Raw genomic sequence first — 18,119 nt, 5'->3', positions numbered from 1 at the left:
ATTGTAAATATAGAGATATGTATTTCCAATCAATATTTGTTACCCACTTTGATGTGTATATAATGCAAAAGTTGTTTTGATCATTTGTGGTTCTTAAATAGAATGCGCATATCCATGGTTAACATTAAGTATGTGCGTTAGTGCGTGATTTCCTCCTAAAATAAACTTATATTTTTTACGAAGCACCGAAGACGTATTCATTTTTTACAAATAACCATCGAAAACATCATTCGCGTGTGCATGGGCTGCTTAAGGCCGATGTTAAGTGTATAAGAAATTAATCGATTAATTTAAAACAATCGCTTGTGTTAATGACAGCTTACATCACTAGTTCTGATAGAAACCTTATGACTATTCGGTTAAGTGTTGTGTTTGGGGTTTGTGTATCGTTCTCTATTATGTTCTGATGAAGGCACTTGGTGTATAACAATCTGTGATATATGATATATACATATCTGTAAATTAGCACACTACAAACTTTAAAAGTATCAGAAACTAAACGATGATTAATAGCAGTACTGTATCAATTACAATGCTTCTCGTTCGTACTAAATTGCGGAAAAGCGAGGAGTCGCTCGGCTCATCGCCAAATATTACTGCCCAGCAGCAGTATCCTCTTTACAATTCTTTTGGGGAGTTTATGTCAGATCAACAACAAAGTATGCCGCCTGAAGAAATGGACAATAACAAAGGCGGCGCCATAAAAGACAGTCAACACATTACATTTGTGCGCGCCAGTAGGATAGAAACATGGACGTTTCCTCCCAAGGCACCAATTCCACATATTTATAAAAACATCAGCCCGGTATGTAACAAATAATGTACGCAAAAACAAAGCCATATGTATGGATATATACATATGTACATACGTATTAGGTATCAGCCTGTATAAAAAAGTATACACTTTTAAGTGGCTTGAGCCATCATACTTAGATACTTATGCATACGAGTATGAGGATGCACATACAAGTACATACATAAATATGTATATGTACATACATATATTAATATACATATATACAGGCAAGTGCTATGTACGTACATATTGCATTATTAAATAATGTATATGCATTTGTATAAAAACAATAGGAGAATGCTGAAGTCCAGCGAGCTAAACTCTTAAATACCCTGTACCTCCCACAAAAAAGGAAAAAGAAGATAGAACGCTGCAGTCGAGCAAGCCCGACAGTAGTGTACCCTGTACTCTCCACAAAAAAAAAATGATTTAAAAAAAGTTAATTAATTTAATTGAATTAAGTATGAAATATTCAACACATCAGAATCGTGTCTCTGCGTGTATGTATGCAGCACAAATTTGGATATATAATAACTAACTGGGTGTGACTACCAAATTTTAGTTCAAAATCCCAAGAATTATAGAAAATCGTGAGTGGGGGGGGGGGTGCATCAGAAAAAAAAATGATGAAACTCGTCCTTCCTCGGATTCAGGATAATCTGGATACCAAGCTTGGTTATTCTAGCGCTTATTCTTTCCGAGATCTTTGCGTTCATACATCGACTGGCTATATCGACTCAGCTTGTCATCCTGATCAAAAATATACATATATACTTTGTGGGGTCTGCCACGTCTTCTTCTGTGTGTTCCATGTACAGTCGCACAAAACTAATATACCCTTTGGGTACAGAGTATAAAAATTAAAACAAAATTGTTTTAAAAATTAAATTTTAAATTAATTTAATTAAATACAAATTATTCAATACATACATACAAAAGTGGAGGCATGTTCATGTACAGTTTTAACATTAGAATCGTGTCTGCGTATTTATATGCATGTTTGTATGCATCACAAAGTTGAAGCAAAGCTGCAACAACAACAGCTACGGGCCAAGTTCATGTTTATGGGTACAACTTCCTATCATAATGAAACTTGCATACGGAGTCATAATCACTAACTGGAGGTATTGGCCAAATTTGAATCAAAAATTCGATTATGGGAGTTATGGAAAAAACACGAATTGCGGGAAAGTGGGGGTGCATCGAAAACTTAAACTCGAAACTCAAACTCTTAGGAGAATCTGAATACCAAGTTTGGTTGTTCTATACTTTCTGAGATCAGATTGCTGAATTATTGCGGGTAATTTAAATAAAATTATTACTGACTTTGACAGCGAATATAGCAGTGGTTTGCCAACTTCGAATTAATGCCGGTGCTTACGGCCTTGACGAGAAACAAAAATATGTACAGGCGCGCTCTAAAATGACACGTACAGCTCAATTATTTTTGGAATCGACAACAGTCTTCGACTATAAAGAACTTTATGAATTGTTGGTCTATGAATTTGGAAAACAATATGTGTGCAGTGCGTCGGCACTGGAAGCTCAAAAGAAAATCGAAAGCGAAAGAAGCAGCATGGTTTTAATTGCGGATCAGCAGAGCATTTACATAAAGAGCATAATGTAAAGCAGAGAAAGGTGTCAACATGGTCTATCAGGCGAAACGTTTAAAGAAGCTGATGGTCAACAACGTTTAGGTGCACGGGTTGGTCGACACAGGCGCTGACGTCACAATAATGGGAGAATCAGTTTTTAACAAAAATCGGTGAAATGCAGCGACTTTTTTTTTACTTTACGTGGCTTTGGAAGCAATTCAACGCAACCTCTTGGTTATGTTATGCCCGAAGTTTTGCCCGAAGCAACAGATCGACAATAGAATGCACGCACTTATGGGACTGGATTTTGTGAGCAACATGTACCTTCGCTGTTTAAAGATTCAGTGCAAACAATGATCGAGAGCTACAGATCAGCCGAAAACAATTTGACTGCTGCAGAAACCGACGTCATGCTGAAAATCGTTCCAGGTGAAGAAATCATGCCGTTTCACCACTCCCCTAGTCGCGTTGGAAGCAGTAAAAAATCAAATTGATGAGAGGCTCAAGGCAGAAATCATACGGCCTTCTTCAAACTTTGCAAGCCCAATCGTGGTTGTGAGGAAAAAGCAACAGAGTTTGTGTCAATTTTCGAAAGCTTAATTAAATAGTGTTGAAGGAATGTTTTCCAGTTCCCATCATTGATGACATTTTGGAAAATCTGGAGAAGGAGCGATACTTCACTACAATGGATTTAGAGAACGGCTTTTTCCACGTCTTGGTCGAGAAAAACAGCAAGAAGTATACTGAATTTGTGAGTCCAACAGAGCACCTTTTGGCTTTTATAATTTACCGGCTGTTTTCAACGTAGAGCACCGTGCAGGAGAGCGACTGAAGCATGTACCTAAGTAAAAGAATTATATGTGACAAACTATTTTTGCTATATTCTACGTATTAGGTAACGGCACGTTATTTTTTTGGAGAGTGCAGTTTATAATTTCCTTGTTCTCTGCATATTTGGTTTACCGTTAGCTCAAAAAGTACGCGTTCCTTTGGCATTTGGTTATAAATAATTACATATGTCTTTTAAAATTCGCTCGCTGCTCCGATACGTTAATTGGATTTAAAAGGTTTAATTGCATGAATTTTATTCTAAACTTAAACGTGAGTATACATATGTTATAAAATGCATTTCTTTAAATATTGGTGTATTAGACTGTGCAAAATGCCTCGTGGAAATAGCCTTTCGGAGAATGAGCAAGGATTAATCATTGGAATGCATGAAAGCGGTTCCAAAAATGTTGAAATTGGTAAAGAACTCAATCGTCATAAAAATACTATTATTAATTTCCTCAAAAATCCGAGTCAATATAAAACAATATCACGCAGCGGATGGAAAACTGGTATTGACACCCGATGCGAACGTCAAATCCAGCGACTTGCTGCCGTGGATTTAATGAGCAATGGACAGATTAAGGATCAATTGGGACTCAATGTAACAAGGAGTAGAATTATTCAAATAATCCATGAAAATCCGAGTCTTAAACATACTACCATGGTATCTAAACCTAAGCTTTTACCTCGCCATATTGTGTTTTACCTCGTATTGAGTTCGCACACAGATACCAATTCTGGGAGGAGGAATGGCGTAATGTCATTGTCAGTGATTGAAAAAAGTCTAATCTGGACGGTCCTGATAGCGCGATAAGCGACAGGATCGACGCACCTGTTATAAGCGTGGTCATAGTGGTGGGCGGCAATGGTATGGGCTGCGTTTTGCTACAAAGGAAAGAGTCCCATGTGTCAAATGTCAAAATGTATATTTACCTATTGGACGACGAATTGATGGAGTTTGGTGGCCAGATATATGGCGATTAGTGGATAATGTGCCAATACATAGTGCCAAGCTGACCACCGAATATTTTAATGAGAAAAATATTCCAGTTTTAAAGTGGCCAGCAATGAGTCCGGACCTTAACCCAATTGAGGATCTCTGGGGTATTCTATCCGCTCAAGTGTTCAAAAATTGACGGCAGTTTGAGATAGCAAACGAGCTTAAATTGGCCATAGAGCAAGAATGGCACTTAAAATCCATGCCAATTTCACTTAAATATATCGAATTTAATTCATTTATTAATTGATTAATTAATCCCAATAAGTTGATCATATCATGAAAAGTCATATATAATTCTTTACAATGAAGGAAAAGTTTACATTCAGTTTTGTACATATTGAAATACGATTTCTGTAACCATTTTTATATCCTATACCCAAAGGGTGAAAGGCTATACTACTTGTAGTTTTGTGCGCATGTATGTAACACACAGAAGGAGGCGTGTCAGACCCACAAAGCATATATATTCTGGATCAGCATGACGAAACGAGTCGATTTATGTCTGTCTGTCCGTCCGTCCGTATGAACACCTGGATCTCAGAGACTATAAAAGGTGGAGACACCAAAGATGAGTTATGTGTGTACGCTGTGCAAGTTGTTTGTTTTATTTTTTTGATTTTCCCCCCACTTCCCCCCTATGGGCGTTTTCCCGATTTTCCATTCGTATAATCGCCTATATCTCGGAGACTATAAGACGCAGAAAATGTGTGAATACGCAGAAAATGTGTAATTATATGTCCGTATGTCAAGTTTCATCATGATAGACCGATTTAACAAGAAGTTATAGCCATAAATATATTTGCTGCTGCAGCGCTGTTCAAGCGCTGCCCGCGGCTGTTGTTGATGCTGGTGCTTTGGTTGACTGCGAACATGCTTACACAGACACGAATATACGAGCATATACATACATACTTTGTATATGTGCAATTATACACCCTTTACATGAGTTCGAATACCAAAAGAGGTACAATCGATCAAATTTTTTTTTTAAATTCTCTTACTTTTTAAATTTCTATAATTATTGTAAACATATGTGCAGAATATTTTAAAGTCGGGACACCCGACTTTAGCCTTTTTACTTGTTTTTATACTCTGTACAAGAAGTATATTAGGTTTGCGGGAGCTGAAAATGTAACAGGCAGAAGGAGGCGTGGTAGACGAGTCGATCTAGCCCTATCTGTCTCTCCGTATGAACACCTGGATATCAGAGACTATAAGAGGTAGAGACATCAAACTTTGCACAAAGATGCGTTATGTGTGTACGCTTTGCAACATTTTTTATTTTTTTGATGAGCTGCCAAAAAGTGACGAAACTTCTGCTTCTGCTTTACGATCGTGCAACATTCCAATAAATCAAATGTGTATCAAACCTGACGTCGACGAGGTCTTATCACTTCTCATAGAGGCAAACATGAGCAAACATAAGCAAACATCAATATTTGCTAATATGAAGCTTTATAAATTCTAAAACGTCCTTCGAACTTTTACCAAGCTACAAGCTATTGCTAAAAGCGAAAGCATCCAGCAACCCCGATATAAGCTGCAGAGCTGCAAAGCTTGCTTAATAACATGGCGTCGCGGATTATAAAACTTCTTGACATTGCATATGATTTCGTTGAGAACCTAGTTCTAATTGGAAAATGGGGATTTGCCATTGCAACTTCTAACAATTGTAGATGATCCTAAGCACCGTAAGATAATTTGGAAGAATCCGCGACCTTTATCGACATGTTACTAAGAGGTCTGCCTCTTAGATTTCAATTTAAACAAGATAAAACGCTACAGTCGAGCAAGACCGACAGTGAAATACTACTAAAAAACAATAATAAAAAAAAGTATTTAAACAAATTTCTTTAATTTAAAGAAGTAATTAAATTAAATATAAAATATTCAATACATGCATACATACATAAGTGTTTATGTACAATTTCAATAGAATAAATTTACATCAGAATCGTGTCTCTGCGTGTTTATATGCGTGTATGTATGCAAAGTTGAACCAAAGCAGAGCTGCGGGCAGTTTGAGTTATTGCTATAACTTTCTTCAGAATTGACCAATTATGATGACTTAACATACGGGCACATAATCACTAACTGGATGTAATAACCAAATTTGAGTTCAAAATTTCAAAAATGAAATACGGAAGTTATGGAAAAAACACGAATTTCGGGGGAGTGGGGGGTGCATCGAAAAAAAAAACTCAAGCTCGTAATTTCTCGGACTTAGAAGAATCTGGATACCAAGTTTGGTTATTCTAGTTCTTATACTTTCTGAGATCCTTGCGTTCATATGGACTGACAAACGGACATGGCTATATCGACTCGTCTTGTCATCCTGATCAAGAATATATATACTTTGTGGGGTCTGACACTTCTCCTTTTGCCTCTTACATACTGAGAAGAAACCACGCCCCTTTCCTCAAAATATCAACTTTAATGTAACTAAATTAACAAGTGGAAAAGCTAAAGTCGGACGCCCCGACTTTCAAATACTCTACATATGTGTATAAATAATGTTAACAGAGGCATAATTTATCGTAGGTTAGCACATTATATTAATTTGTATAAATATATGTTTATGTTAGTGTCGCCGCTCGAATTGGCTCTCGATTAATGAATTTAATCGGTACCCAGGGAACACCACGGGGAGGGGGGGTCCTTTAGCAAAAACTAATATTTTTTGCAGACTTACGAGACGACTTGAATTGTGCAAATACAACTCCTGTTCCCCAAAACTAAAAATAAAAGTATGTTATTAATAAATACTTAATATATTTTAAAAAAATTAGAAAGTAAAACATAATATAAATTTAATAAATAAAATATATATAAATAATAAATAACTATTTATTTAAATCAACAAGTGGTTCTGTCAATTTATTCAAAAACAATGTATAAGTATTAACATATTATGTGTATATATTAAGATTTAAAAATACAAATATGATTAATATAACAAAGTCTCAACTTAAAAGATAAGAAATCCTACAAAAAAGCTGTACAATAACGTCTATAAATGCCCCCGACACGCTGGGGGAATTTTATTTGCCAGTTGGCCAGCTATGCCCCGATTCACAGCAATATGTGGTCAGAGACATTATAGACCTGACAATCTAAACAAATAGTATGTAGAAGAGGAAAATTAATTCTAATTAGGAGCTAATTAGAAAAAGAAAGGAGTAGAAAGAGACAGAGGTAAAGAGGGAGAGAAAGGAAGAGGAGGAGAAAGGGGAAGAGAGAAACAGGGAAAGAGAAAGATGGAACAAGAAAGACAAAAGGAGAAAGAGGGAAATCTCCAACCCGATGGGGGAAAGTTTTAAGCCAGTCCGGCCAGCTATGCCCCGACTCACAGCAGTATGTGGTCAGAGATTTCCACGGAGATAACTATAAATAAGAACTTTTATAGAATAAAGAGAGAGTTCTGTTGAAAGTAAATGAGAAAGCTCATTATAATTGGAACAAATGACTCGAAAACGATTGTGCGCAGCGTAATCGGTTGTGCACCTAGACAAGACGAATGGCAAATAATTCCTTGTTGGTCTACAAGGAACGGAAAAATTAAGGCGACCTAAGAGGGAAGAGGAGTCAACCTCGCCGATAATCAACTTGTGGAGAAAAACTACTCCAAGAACAGTCCTACGATTTACTAAAGAAGGAAGGTTTATAAGCATCAGCCTGCTAGAGTACGATGGCAAGCGGAGGTTGGGATCCCAGCTTAAACCACGTAGAGCAAAAAGAAGGAATCGCTTCTGAACAGACTCAATACGTTCTTGTTGCTTTCTATACTGCGGACACCAAACGCATGAGCAGTATTCAAGCACAGGGCGTACTAGTGCAGTGTAAAGAAGCTTAGTGGTATAAGGGTCATTAAATTCCTTGGACCAACATTTAATGAATCCAAGTAATCCCTTAGCCTTATTGACAATACTAGATATGTGAAGGTTGAAGTTCAATTTGGAATCAAAAAGAACCCCAAGGTCTTCAACAGTCGATATACGTTGCAATGGCACATTGTCAATCGTATGGGGCAAAGTTCGGTGAATGTCATGAGCGCAATTGAGGTACAAGTGGTTAGCTAAGCACCACGATTGCATGCAGTTCAGATCATCCTGCAGGCGATGAAAATGAGTATGGTCTTTATAAGTCAGAATAAGTTTCACATCATCAGCATACATAAGAATATGAGAGTGTGACAAGGTAGAGGGGAGGTCATTAATAAATAATGTAAAAAGTAAGGGGCCAAGATGGCTACCTTGAGGCACACCTGATGATGCAAACACGGGCTTAGAAATGTGCGACCTAAGCAAGATCCGTTGGGTCCTATTTTTTAGATAAGACGAAATCCAACTCAAACAAGAGAGAACACTACAGTCGATCAAGCCCGACAGTGTAATACCCTGTACCCAGGTAAACTTCCGTCACTGAGTTATATGCGCCCATAGCAGCAGCAAAAAGAGGAAGAAGAAGAGCGAACTTGTTGCTGCAGTTTGTGGGGGTTGTACTGGCGAGAATTTGTTTTGCTAATAACTTTATTTAGAATTGACCGAATTGAATAAAATTTTGAACAACAGTAAACAATTATATATAAGCTATGTTTGCAAAGTTTGGTTTAGGTAGCATTTGGAATGTGGACGCTATTGACGATTCTGTAGCGGGGGAAGGGGGGGAAAATTAAAAAAAAAAAAATAAACTCGTCCTTACTCGGACCTAGGAGAATCTGGATGCCAACTTTGGTTATTCTAGCTTTTATAGTTTCTGAGATCCTCGCGTTCATCCAGACGGACAGACGGACGGACATGTCTAGATCGATTTCTCTCGTCATGCTGATCAAGAATATATATACTTTATGAGGTCGGAGATGCTTCCTTCTGTATGTTACATACTTTGCACAAACCTAATATACCCTTTTTACCCTACGGGTACAGGGTATAAAAAGCGGAGGGAAATCCTATACGACTTAGCTTAAAGAGCAGAAGATCATGGTTCACAGAGTCAAATGCTTTACTGAAGTCAGTGTAAACGACATCAGTCTGCATTTTTAGAATAAATGCTTCATTTACCAAGGAAGTAAATTCCAGCAAATTGGTCGTAGTAGACCGTCTCCATGAATCCATGTTGAGCTGGAGATATGACAGATTTACAGAGGTGCTGCAAACTATTTTTTCAAATAATTTTGGTATGGCAGACAACTTTGCAATTCCTCTGTAGTTTGATATATCAGACTTACCACCCTTTTTATAAAGAGGAATAATAAAAGATTCTCTCCAAATAGTTGGAAAGATTGAGGAACCAAGTGACAGATTAAAAAGTTTAAGTATTGGTTGTAAAAGGGAACTAGAACACTCCTTGAGAACACAACTAGGAATGTTGTCTGCTCCAGGAGAGTATAAAGATTTTAAGGATTTGATAGCAGAGAGTAGACAGCTATCAGAAATTATGGGAGCGTAAATAGTGTGGGAAGATGAAATGCTATAAGGATAAGAGGTAATACTAATAGAGACAGAGGAATATGTTGATTGGAAGAAGTTGGCAAACAAGTCAGCAGCTTCAGAATCGTTGCTGGCTTTTTTTCACCAAGGAAAAATGACGAAGGAAGGGAAGCAGATTTACGTTTAGAGTTAACGAACTTATAGAATTGTTTAGGGTCTTGTGCAAATTGTATCTTGCGTCGGGCAAGGTAATTATTATAATATTTTGAATTAAGGAGAGCAAAATTGGATCTCGCTAAAGAGTATTTATAGAAGTCAATAGACAGGCCCGACTGCTTATACTTTTTAAAGCATCTAGATTTAACATTTTTTAAGTTTGAAAGTCTTGGTGAAAACCAAGGAGGTTTTGATGACGCAGACGAAATGACAATTTTTGGGATGCAGACATCAAAAAAAGCATTAATAGTGTCATAGAAAAACTTTACGGCTATGTTGATGTCAACAGCACTATACAAATAGGACCAATTAGTTGCTGCAATAAGTTCGTTTAGCAAAGAAAAATTTCCTTTGCGAAAGCACAAACTAGTATTTTTGGGAATAAGTGCTGGAGTAGAGGTAGGGTTTGAAATTGAGAGGGAAATTTGCAAAGTAGGGTGGTAAGAATCTTCAGGCAGTATAAGGGGAGAAGACCTACAAATAACTGTACTAGCAGGGTCGGTGACAAAGACGAGATCAAGCATTCTGCTTAAGTGATTAGGTATAGAATTAATTTGGAACAATGAAAGGTCAAACAAGCAGTCTAAACAGGCATGCTCTGCCGAGGGTACCAAATAATTATACTGATTGAAGAATGACCATTCAATGTTAGGCAAATTAAAATCACCTACCACAACGAACGCGTAACTGTCACGTAGGAGATTAGAGATTCCTTTTATACAGGTTATATGTTCCATATAGACCTGTATATCAGAAGAGGGAGGTATATAAGAACAAGAGATGTATAGTGCAAAAGACGGAAAAGATACTCTTACAGCAACAAATTCAACATCATTAGGTACATTTACATCAATTATTTCCGACCGATAGGAGGAATTGACTGCAATCAGTACGCCTCCACCACGTCGAGCCGGACGATCTCGTCGAAAGATACAAAAATTATCTGATAAGATTTCGTTATCAGAAATCGTGGGATTTAACCACGTCTCTGAGAACGCAATAATATCAGATTCAAACGAAAAACTACTAAGAAATAAACTACTGAGCTTGGACACAATACCCCTAACATTCTGATATAGAATGTTTAACGAAAGTGGACGAACTCCTAGTTTTTTGATGTCGAGCTTGAGGTTGGCTGCAAAGGTTGGCCAGCAGACTGTAAGTTGACCGGCAAAGAGCGAGCTCGTTTTTTCTGCCTAAACTCATGTACAATCATTTGTGGCGGCCAAAATTTTGGGTCACAAATAGTTGTAAATGATTCAGGCGGTACACTTATTTTGAACGAGGCTATTTCTCGGAAAAGCTAAACTTAGAAATAGATACAGCAGATGTCGACTTACTTGCGATATAGGCAGCGAAAACTTGCTTTCTAGGAGCTACCACTGTAAGAGACGGGGGCAGAGGAAGGGCTGGGACTGCCGCACCTTCTACAGCTCCTGAAGAAACTATAGGAGGTGGTGCCGACGTTTTAGAAGAAGCCCTTGTTCTTACAGGTTTAGATATATTAGGCACAGGAGGAGCTACCAACGGGGCCAACATAACATGAGCCGGCGAAGGCAGAGGGGAAATTTCAAATAAATTTCCAGGCGAAGTAGACAATGAAATTGCCGGCGACACATCTACATTTAATAGCGAGGGAATCGGAGAAGCTATCTGAGCCGAGCTAGGTGGCACCTCTAAGAATTGAGGTTCAAGCCTACGCTTGGGAGGAGATTCGAACTTATATTTACTAAGCAAGTCGGTCCCTGTGTCAAACTCACTTGAGAGTTGCTTAGTAATTCTATGCAAGCTCAAAAATTTATTTCTCAAATTGTAATACATACGAGAGAAATTAAATTGTATGTCTATGCAAACAGGGCATGATCATTTCAAACCACCACAACCTTTTTTAGGCGAGTAAATTTTATCAAGGTCACGACCACTTAGTCCAGCACACTTAATATGCATAAAATTCTCGCACAACCAACAACTTACAAATCGTTGTTGTTCGGAATCAATTGCATCCTTAATTGTGCATGACTTATTGCAGCACGACATTATGACACGAGCAAGTAGAGGGTTAAAAATGTAAGTAAATGCAAGAGCACACAGAAATGAAATTACGGTAAATGAACAAGAATATACACTCACTGAGCGGCGATATATGTGGACTCTTAACACAGATAAAACACGTCGATTACACTCAACAGAAATCTCTATACAAATCTTAATTCTCCTGCAAAATAACTAAAATTCCACCATGATGGCTATAAGCCATTTCCTAAGTGCGCGCCGTGGTCCTGCGTTCTGAAATATTTGAACACGCCCAATCAATATGTATATCACTATTGGTCGTAGACGTGTTCAAATCTAACAAAAATCGAAAACTATAACTACGTAAAAAATCTAATATGCTCCTTCTGCACCCTGACAGGGACCGTAGGCAAAAATTTAAATCTTCTAGCACTAATGAATTATCTCAACATGGAAACTTTCGATAAAAATCCTTAAACTCTGTTTTAAACTTTGGCAGGGGATATGCTGGGCTTTTATAAACTACTAATAACCCTAAAGACTTATACTTTAACACGGCATACTCAAATACTGCAGAACGCACATTTTCGGAATTAGCAAAGTACCGACCACTGGAGCAAAAAATACAAGAATGCCTCTTTTCGGTCGGGGCCTAGTAGTTATTTGCGGATCTACGCGCACTGCACTGGTGAAGTCAGGAATTTCATATGTTTCGTTTGAGTATGTGGAAGCCTCAACGAAACATAAGATTGAAGATTTAAGCATTAGTTGATCGGAGCATGTGGCAGTGCAAACTTTCCGTATTGTGGAAAAAAAACATTGAAAATTGAATTTTCAAATAGATTTGCAAATAGATTGTGTGGACCTCAACTTTGGTATATGTAGCTCCCTGACTTTTATGAATAGTTATACCTTCTGCAGGTATAACTGGAAATTGATTACGGTCAATAGTAATTTGCTCATTTGATAAATTCTGAAAACTTCTAGCCGTTTTCAAAACTGGGGTCCAAGAAGGCTCTACGCGATGTGGGCAGTTAGCTCGAGCATTTACTCCTACACTGTCATCTAAGAATTTAATCCAAAAATATGGGGGGAATTGGATGAATTGAAACCTACTTGCATTAAAACGCGTGTGGCTCTATTGACGAGACCATCTGCTGTATCTACATTGACCATCATCATATACTTTGCAGTGGTTTTCAAAATCAGAGTTGTGCACAACCCTTGAGTTTGAGAAGATTTAAAATTCTTGACGGAATATAATTTGTGTTGCTTTCTTTCAGCATTTAGGTGAGCGACCTTGATGGAATCAAGAGCAACTGAAATATGCTGTTCTGTAGCAATCGATTTGCAATTTAACCATTTGTATCCTCATTTCTAAGAAACATATGAATTGCATCATCTGGGACTTCACGGACATTAAAAATACAGGACCTAAACAAACGAATATCCTCTGACGACATTTGATCGGATGCCATGCCAAGTGTTTTTGCAAAGGCTTGGTCGTCTCTTTGCCGCATTATCTCTATGAGTTCAAAGTTTGTTGTCTGAGATTGCCGAAAACTATAACAGATATTCCTCCAAATGGAACATTTCTGTTATTAAAAAAATTTTGGCACCGAACATTGAGTTTTCGTCAATTATAAGAAGTTTGAGATCAATGAATCTCGAACGCAGGGTATTTAACAAAATTGCACCTAAATGACGACCCGGACTGGCTCACTATAAGTATTGTAAACATGTGTACAGAGTATTTCAAAGTCGGGACACCCGACTTTAGATTTTTTACTTGTTATGCTTTGCATTGTGCAAAACATTGTTTTTTGCCTTAAATTAATTGATCTAACTATACTTCCTACTTGTTCAATAGATATTATTGGCGGAAGCTTTATTACTTGAGTAGTATCATCCGATTCTTCTTATCTGCATTTACGTTTAAAACATTTATTTGAGAATTTATCTCATTATCTAAAACTGCCTGATGTTCTATATTTTCCTCACTAACTTCCTCATTTTCCATGGCCCTTCGAAGCGCGTCTTCTAATTCTTATAACACATTGTATTGACAAATGGAGGCCCTAATGGAATCTGTATTTTGATTATAAATTTCCTCGCAATTTCTTTGAACTAATTCTGTCTGTTCATCTCTCCACGGTAAGAAAAGCATTAGAAGTTCCCTAAAGTTGTTCTGTCTGTCCAAATTGACATTGAACTTTCTATACCGAATTATACACGGCTTGGTCATTTTTCTAATAAACCCACTGCCATCACGGAGAGGAAGAAAAACTCTACCTAGGACCTCATTTTCTTCTGCATCGTCATTATCACTTTGGCGAGTTGCTCTGCGGCTTTTCGAAAAACTATAAAATGCTACAAAATCGGCTAAACACAAGCTTTCGAGACTATCTGGTCGGTGTATATAATGGTCGAGAAGACGTTCTGAGGCAAATTTTGTACCAGGTGTCTAGACTTGAGCATTCTAACTCGATGCTCTGGAAGTGAAGTATTTATGTACACTTCTGCGTTGCTAGTCTCAGACAATCCCATTCCTAGACAACACCACACGGCTTCCTGAGCAGAGATCTCAGTGTCTGAAATAAATTTATGACCAATATGCAACAGCTTTTTCCTGATGGCTAAGTCGCCTCTGTGAATCTCGTTCACGGCTTAACGCATCAGTTTCGAAATTCTCCTTTGGCTTTTATTTATATAATTAATAGCCCGCAAAATAAACTGAATATCCATTATTATTGAAATAATGTGTTTATTGAAAGCGTTTTCTTTAATTGCTGCAAATGTTCTCTTTAGAAAATTTGAGACCTAAGAGAATACTTATAGTCTTCGTAGCTGAGGCTCACTTGATCGTGAGAAAGAAAAGGTTCGAATACGCTGAAGTGAGTAATAGAGTCAGACGGGAAATTTAAAACATTTTGAATTTTCTTTAAATTTTCGGAATGAAGAGAAATGTTACAAGTTTTTTCTGGCAGTGGCTTCAAAATTTCTGTTTGGGGCCATTGGAGGATATGGAATACCAAAACGACAAAAACAGTTGCCTCTAACTTCTCAGCCCAACAAACGCGCACGAGAAAACACCGTCACTGACCTTAAGGAGGGCCGCCAGTCAGAGGGAATCTCGGCAAAGATAATGGCTACAATAAACCTGCGTTTTGAGGAGCAGGCCAGCCTGATCACTGCCAATATGGGAGATGCTGAGCAGCGCATCCTAAACGTGCTGCTGGAGCGTTTCGACCGCATGGTAGAAGAGATGAAGCAGCTACATGTTAGGGTGGATCAGCTTCATGAGCGGGTGGATAATATGGAGCGCGAGGTCGGAGTGTTGTCCAAGCTGAGGGAGCGGGTTGGAGTGCTGGAGGCGAAGCTCGCTGCGCAGCTCAACGCCAATGCTGCCTGCGACTTGCGCATACACGGCGTCCCTCACATGGAGGGGGAAAATGTGCGTACTTTGTACACGCTCTGCTTCGCCATCGACACTACACCACCGCCTAGGATACGGGAAATTTTTCGTGTTCGGAATAAGCAGGTAGCAAATGTTGATCCCGATATCATTATAAAATTTTAATGAAAAAGCCACGTTGCTGAAGGCAGCGGCAGCCTACCGTCGACAAAACAAGAAAGCACTAAACTTAGAAATGCTGGGCTTTGACTCTCCAGCCCCCATTTACATTAATGAGCAGCTGACTAGAGATAACTACTTAATCTTCAAAGAGGCGATAAAGCTTAAAAAACAGAAACGTCTTGTGGCTGTGTTCTCACGTAGAGGCATAGTGCACGTGAAGCTTAGGGAGAACGAGAGTGCGCAGCCCATACAAAGCAGGGACGAGCTTTTACAGCTCTCTCACCATAATGAGAGTGGATTTCGCTCTCCCACTGCCTTTAACTCTGTGGTGTAAACATATGTTAGCTTTTAATATTAATATAAGTTTTAGGTTTAGTTTTTGGATAAATTGTTTTTGTAATATTTGTTTTCTTGTAAATGTTAATGTATTAATAGTGTGCAGATCATCTGTTAGTGCTCTTGATCGCTGTATAATGCGTGAGCGTATGATTGTTTTATGGACTCAATGCAAGATAACTTAAGATGTGCTTCCACAGCGAACAGTAATTCTATTATTCGGGTTCTATGTAAACAAAAGAATGGTTTACACATATGCCACCTTAACGCGCAGAGCTTAGTCAAAAAAATGGATGAGTTTAGGTATTTGTTTGTTAATTCTAATGTAGACGTAGTTTGTGTATCTGAAACTTGGTTTGTGTCTTGTCTTAATGATAATAATATATGTTGTGATGGGTTTAGAGTTTACCGTTCAGACCGTGTGGGGCATGCGGGGGGTGTAGCTATATATGTTAAAAATAATATCAAAGCTAAAGTGATTTGCAAACAGCCAGTAGACAGCAATATTGAGTACTTGTTTTTGCAATTATCAAACAGTAGAAATATGGAAAGCTTATTAGTCGGATGTGTGTATAGACCAAACCGAAACACTGACTACACTGATTTCTTGAGCATTCTCTCCTCTGTGTCCCTGAAGCATAACAATATTGTCCTGGCTGGAGATTTCAATAGCAATATGCTTCTTGAACGACATTTAAAAGACGATATGGTGTCTCTTGGCATGAAGCTAGTAAACTCTACAGTACCTACACATTTCTCTAACACCTCTGATACCCTTCTTGACTTATTTTTTGTAAATGACACTGAAAAAATTCTCCTATTTGACCAGTTGTCCGTACCAGCTTTTTCCAAACATGACTTGATTTTTATAACTTACGATATATTCCTGGACCACACTGACCACTCATTTAGTTATAGGGACTTTAGGAACATTGACCATAGACTACTGTTTGACTTCTGTGATAACTTGAATTTTAATGAAATTTACCTAAAACCCACTGTAGACGAGCAGCTCCAACTGTTTAATGACAATGTTGAGCTACTGTTCAATACCTTTGTGCCGCTGCGGCACAAAGTAATCAGGCCTGTAAAACATGAATGGTTTAATAGGGATATCGAATGTGCAATAAAATGCAGGGACGACGCATATAAAAAGTTGAAAAGGTACAAGACAACGGCTCACTTATCGCAATATAAGAAACTGAGACGTAGAGTTGGGCTGAAAATTATGAATGCGAAGCGTGCTCACTTCTCCTTGAAATTTTCATCGGTCACATCGTCCAGACAAGTTTGGGCCGAAGTTAATAAGTTAGGGATCGGAAAAAGTAGACCTTCTTTATGTATTGATGTCGACGTGAATGAACTAAACAACAAATTTGTACAACTAGCAGTACCTGAAGCCCTTGAAAATACGTACCTGAATTCTACCTCGTTATTAAACTGTGATACTTCTTTTAGTTTTATGTGTGTACGTCAATGTGATGTCTTAGATTCAGTTCTTAAAGTGAAGTCCAACGCCATTGGCCTTGATGAGTTACACCCCAAATTTTTAAAATTATTGCTTCCGAAAGTCTTAAATTATATAACTTACATATTTAACTCAGTGCTTACGACATCGTGCTTTCCGTACAAGTGGAAATCAGGAAAAATTATTCCTATCCCGAAAGGAAGCAATGACTTCAGGCCAATCACAATTCTACCATTTCTATCAAAAGCACTTGAACACTTGATGACCAAACAAATTAGCAATTACATGGTAGAAAACTCACTCTTGAGTGATAAACAATCGGGCTTCAGAAGTAATAGAAGTTGTATTACATCATTAATTAAAATTACCGACGATATTAGGAAAGAAATGGACGACAGCAAGGTAACTTTCCTAACCCTACTAGACTACTCAAAAGCTTTTGACTCTGTTAATCATAACATACTGTGTACGAAATTAAAAAGACTTTATAATTTCTCTGACTCAGCTACTAATCTTGTCCAGTCATATTTGTCCTGTCGTCACCAAGCAGTAGTTACTTCGCATAATTTTTCGTCTTTTTTATTCATAAAGCGTGGAGTCCCTCAGGGGTCTGTCTTAGGGCCACTATTGTTCTCAATTTATGTCAATGACCTTCCATGTTGTGTGTCTAATTCCGAGTTACACATGTATGCTGATGATGTCCAGATGTATGTTAGTCGTCCGTTATGTAGAATAGATGAATGTATACGTGTCTGCAATGATGATCTCTTCAAAATCAGCAAATGGGCAAATATTAACGGATTGGAGGTCAACCCTAAAAAGTCAAAATGTTTAGTAATATATAAAAAAAAAATCAAC

General features: G+C 37.9%; 1 protein-coding gene across 1 annotated transcript in view; it reads left to right on the top strand.

Annotated features, from left to right (window-relative positions):
- Nucleotides 1–383: 383 nt before the first annotated feature.
- LOC115628204 overlaps nucleotides 384–18,119 on the top strand; it is a 34,426-nt gene continuing 16,690 nt past the window's right edge. Inside the window, exon 1 of the mRNA XM_030524197.1 lies at nucleotides 384–805. Coding sequence (XP_030380057.1) covers nucleotides 503–805 — 303 coding nt within the window. The 5' untranslated portion in view covers nucleotides 384–502. The remainder of the gene's footprint in view (nucleotides 806–18,119) is intronic.

This window comes from Scaptodrosophila lebanonensis, unplaced genomic scaffold (assembly GCF_003285725.1).
Source record: "Scaptodrosophila lebanonensis strain 11010-0011.00,11010-0021.00 unplaced genomic scaffold, SlebRS2 tig00000112-arrow-arrow-pilon, whole genome shotgun sequence".
Lineage (NCBI taxonomy): Eukaryota > Metazoa > Arthropoda > Insecta > Diptera > Drosophilidae > Scaptodrosophila > Scaptodrosophila lebanonensis.
The sequence above is the reverse complement of the archived record's forward strand: the minus strand, read 5'-3'. Positions and strand labels throughout refer to the sequence as shown.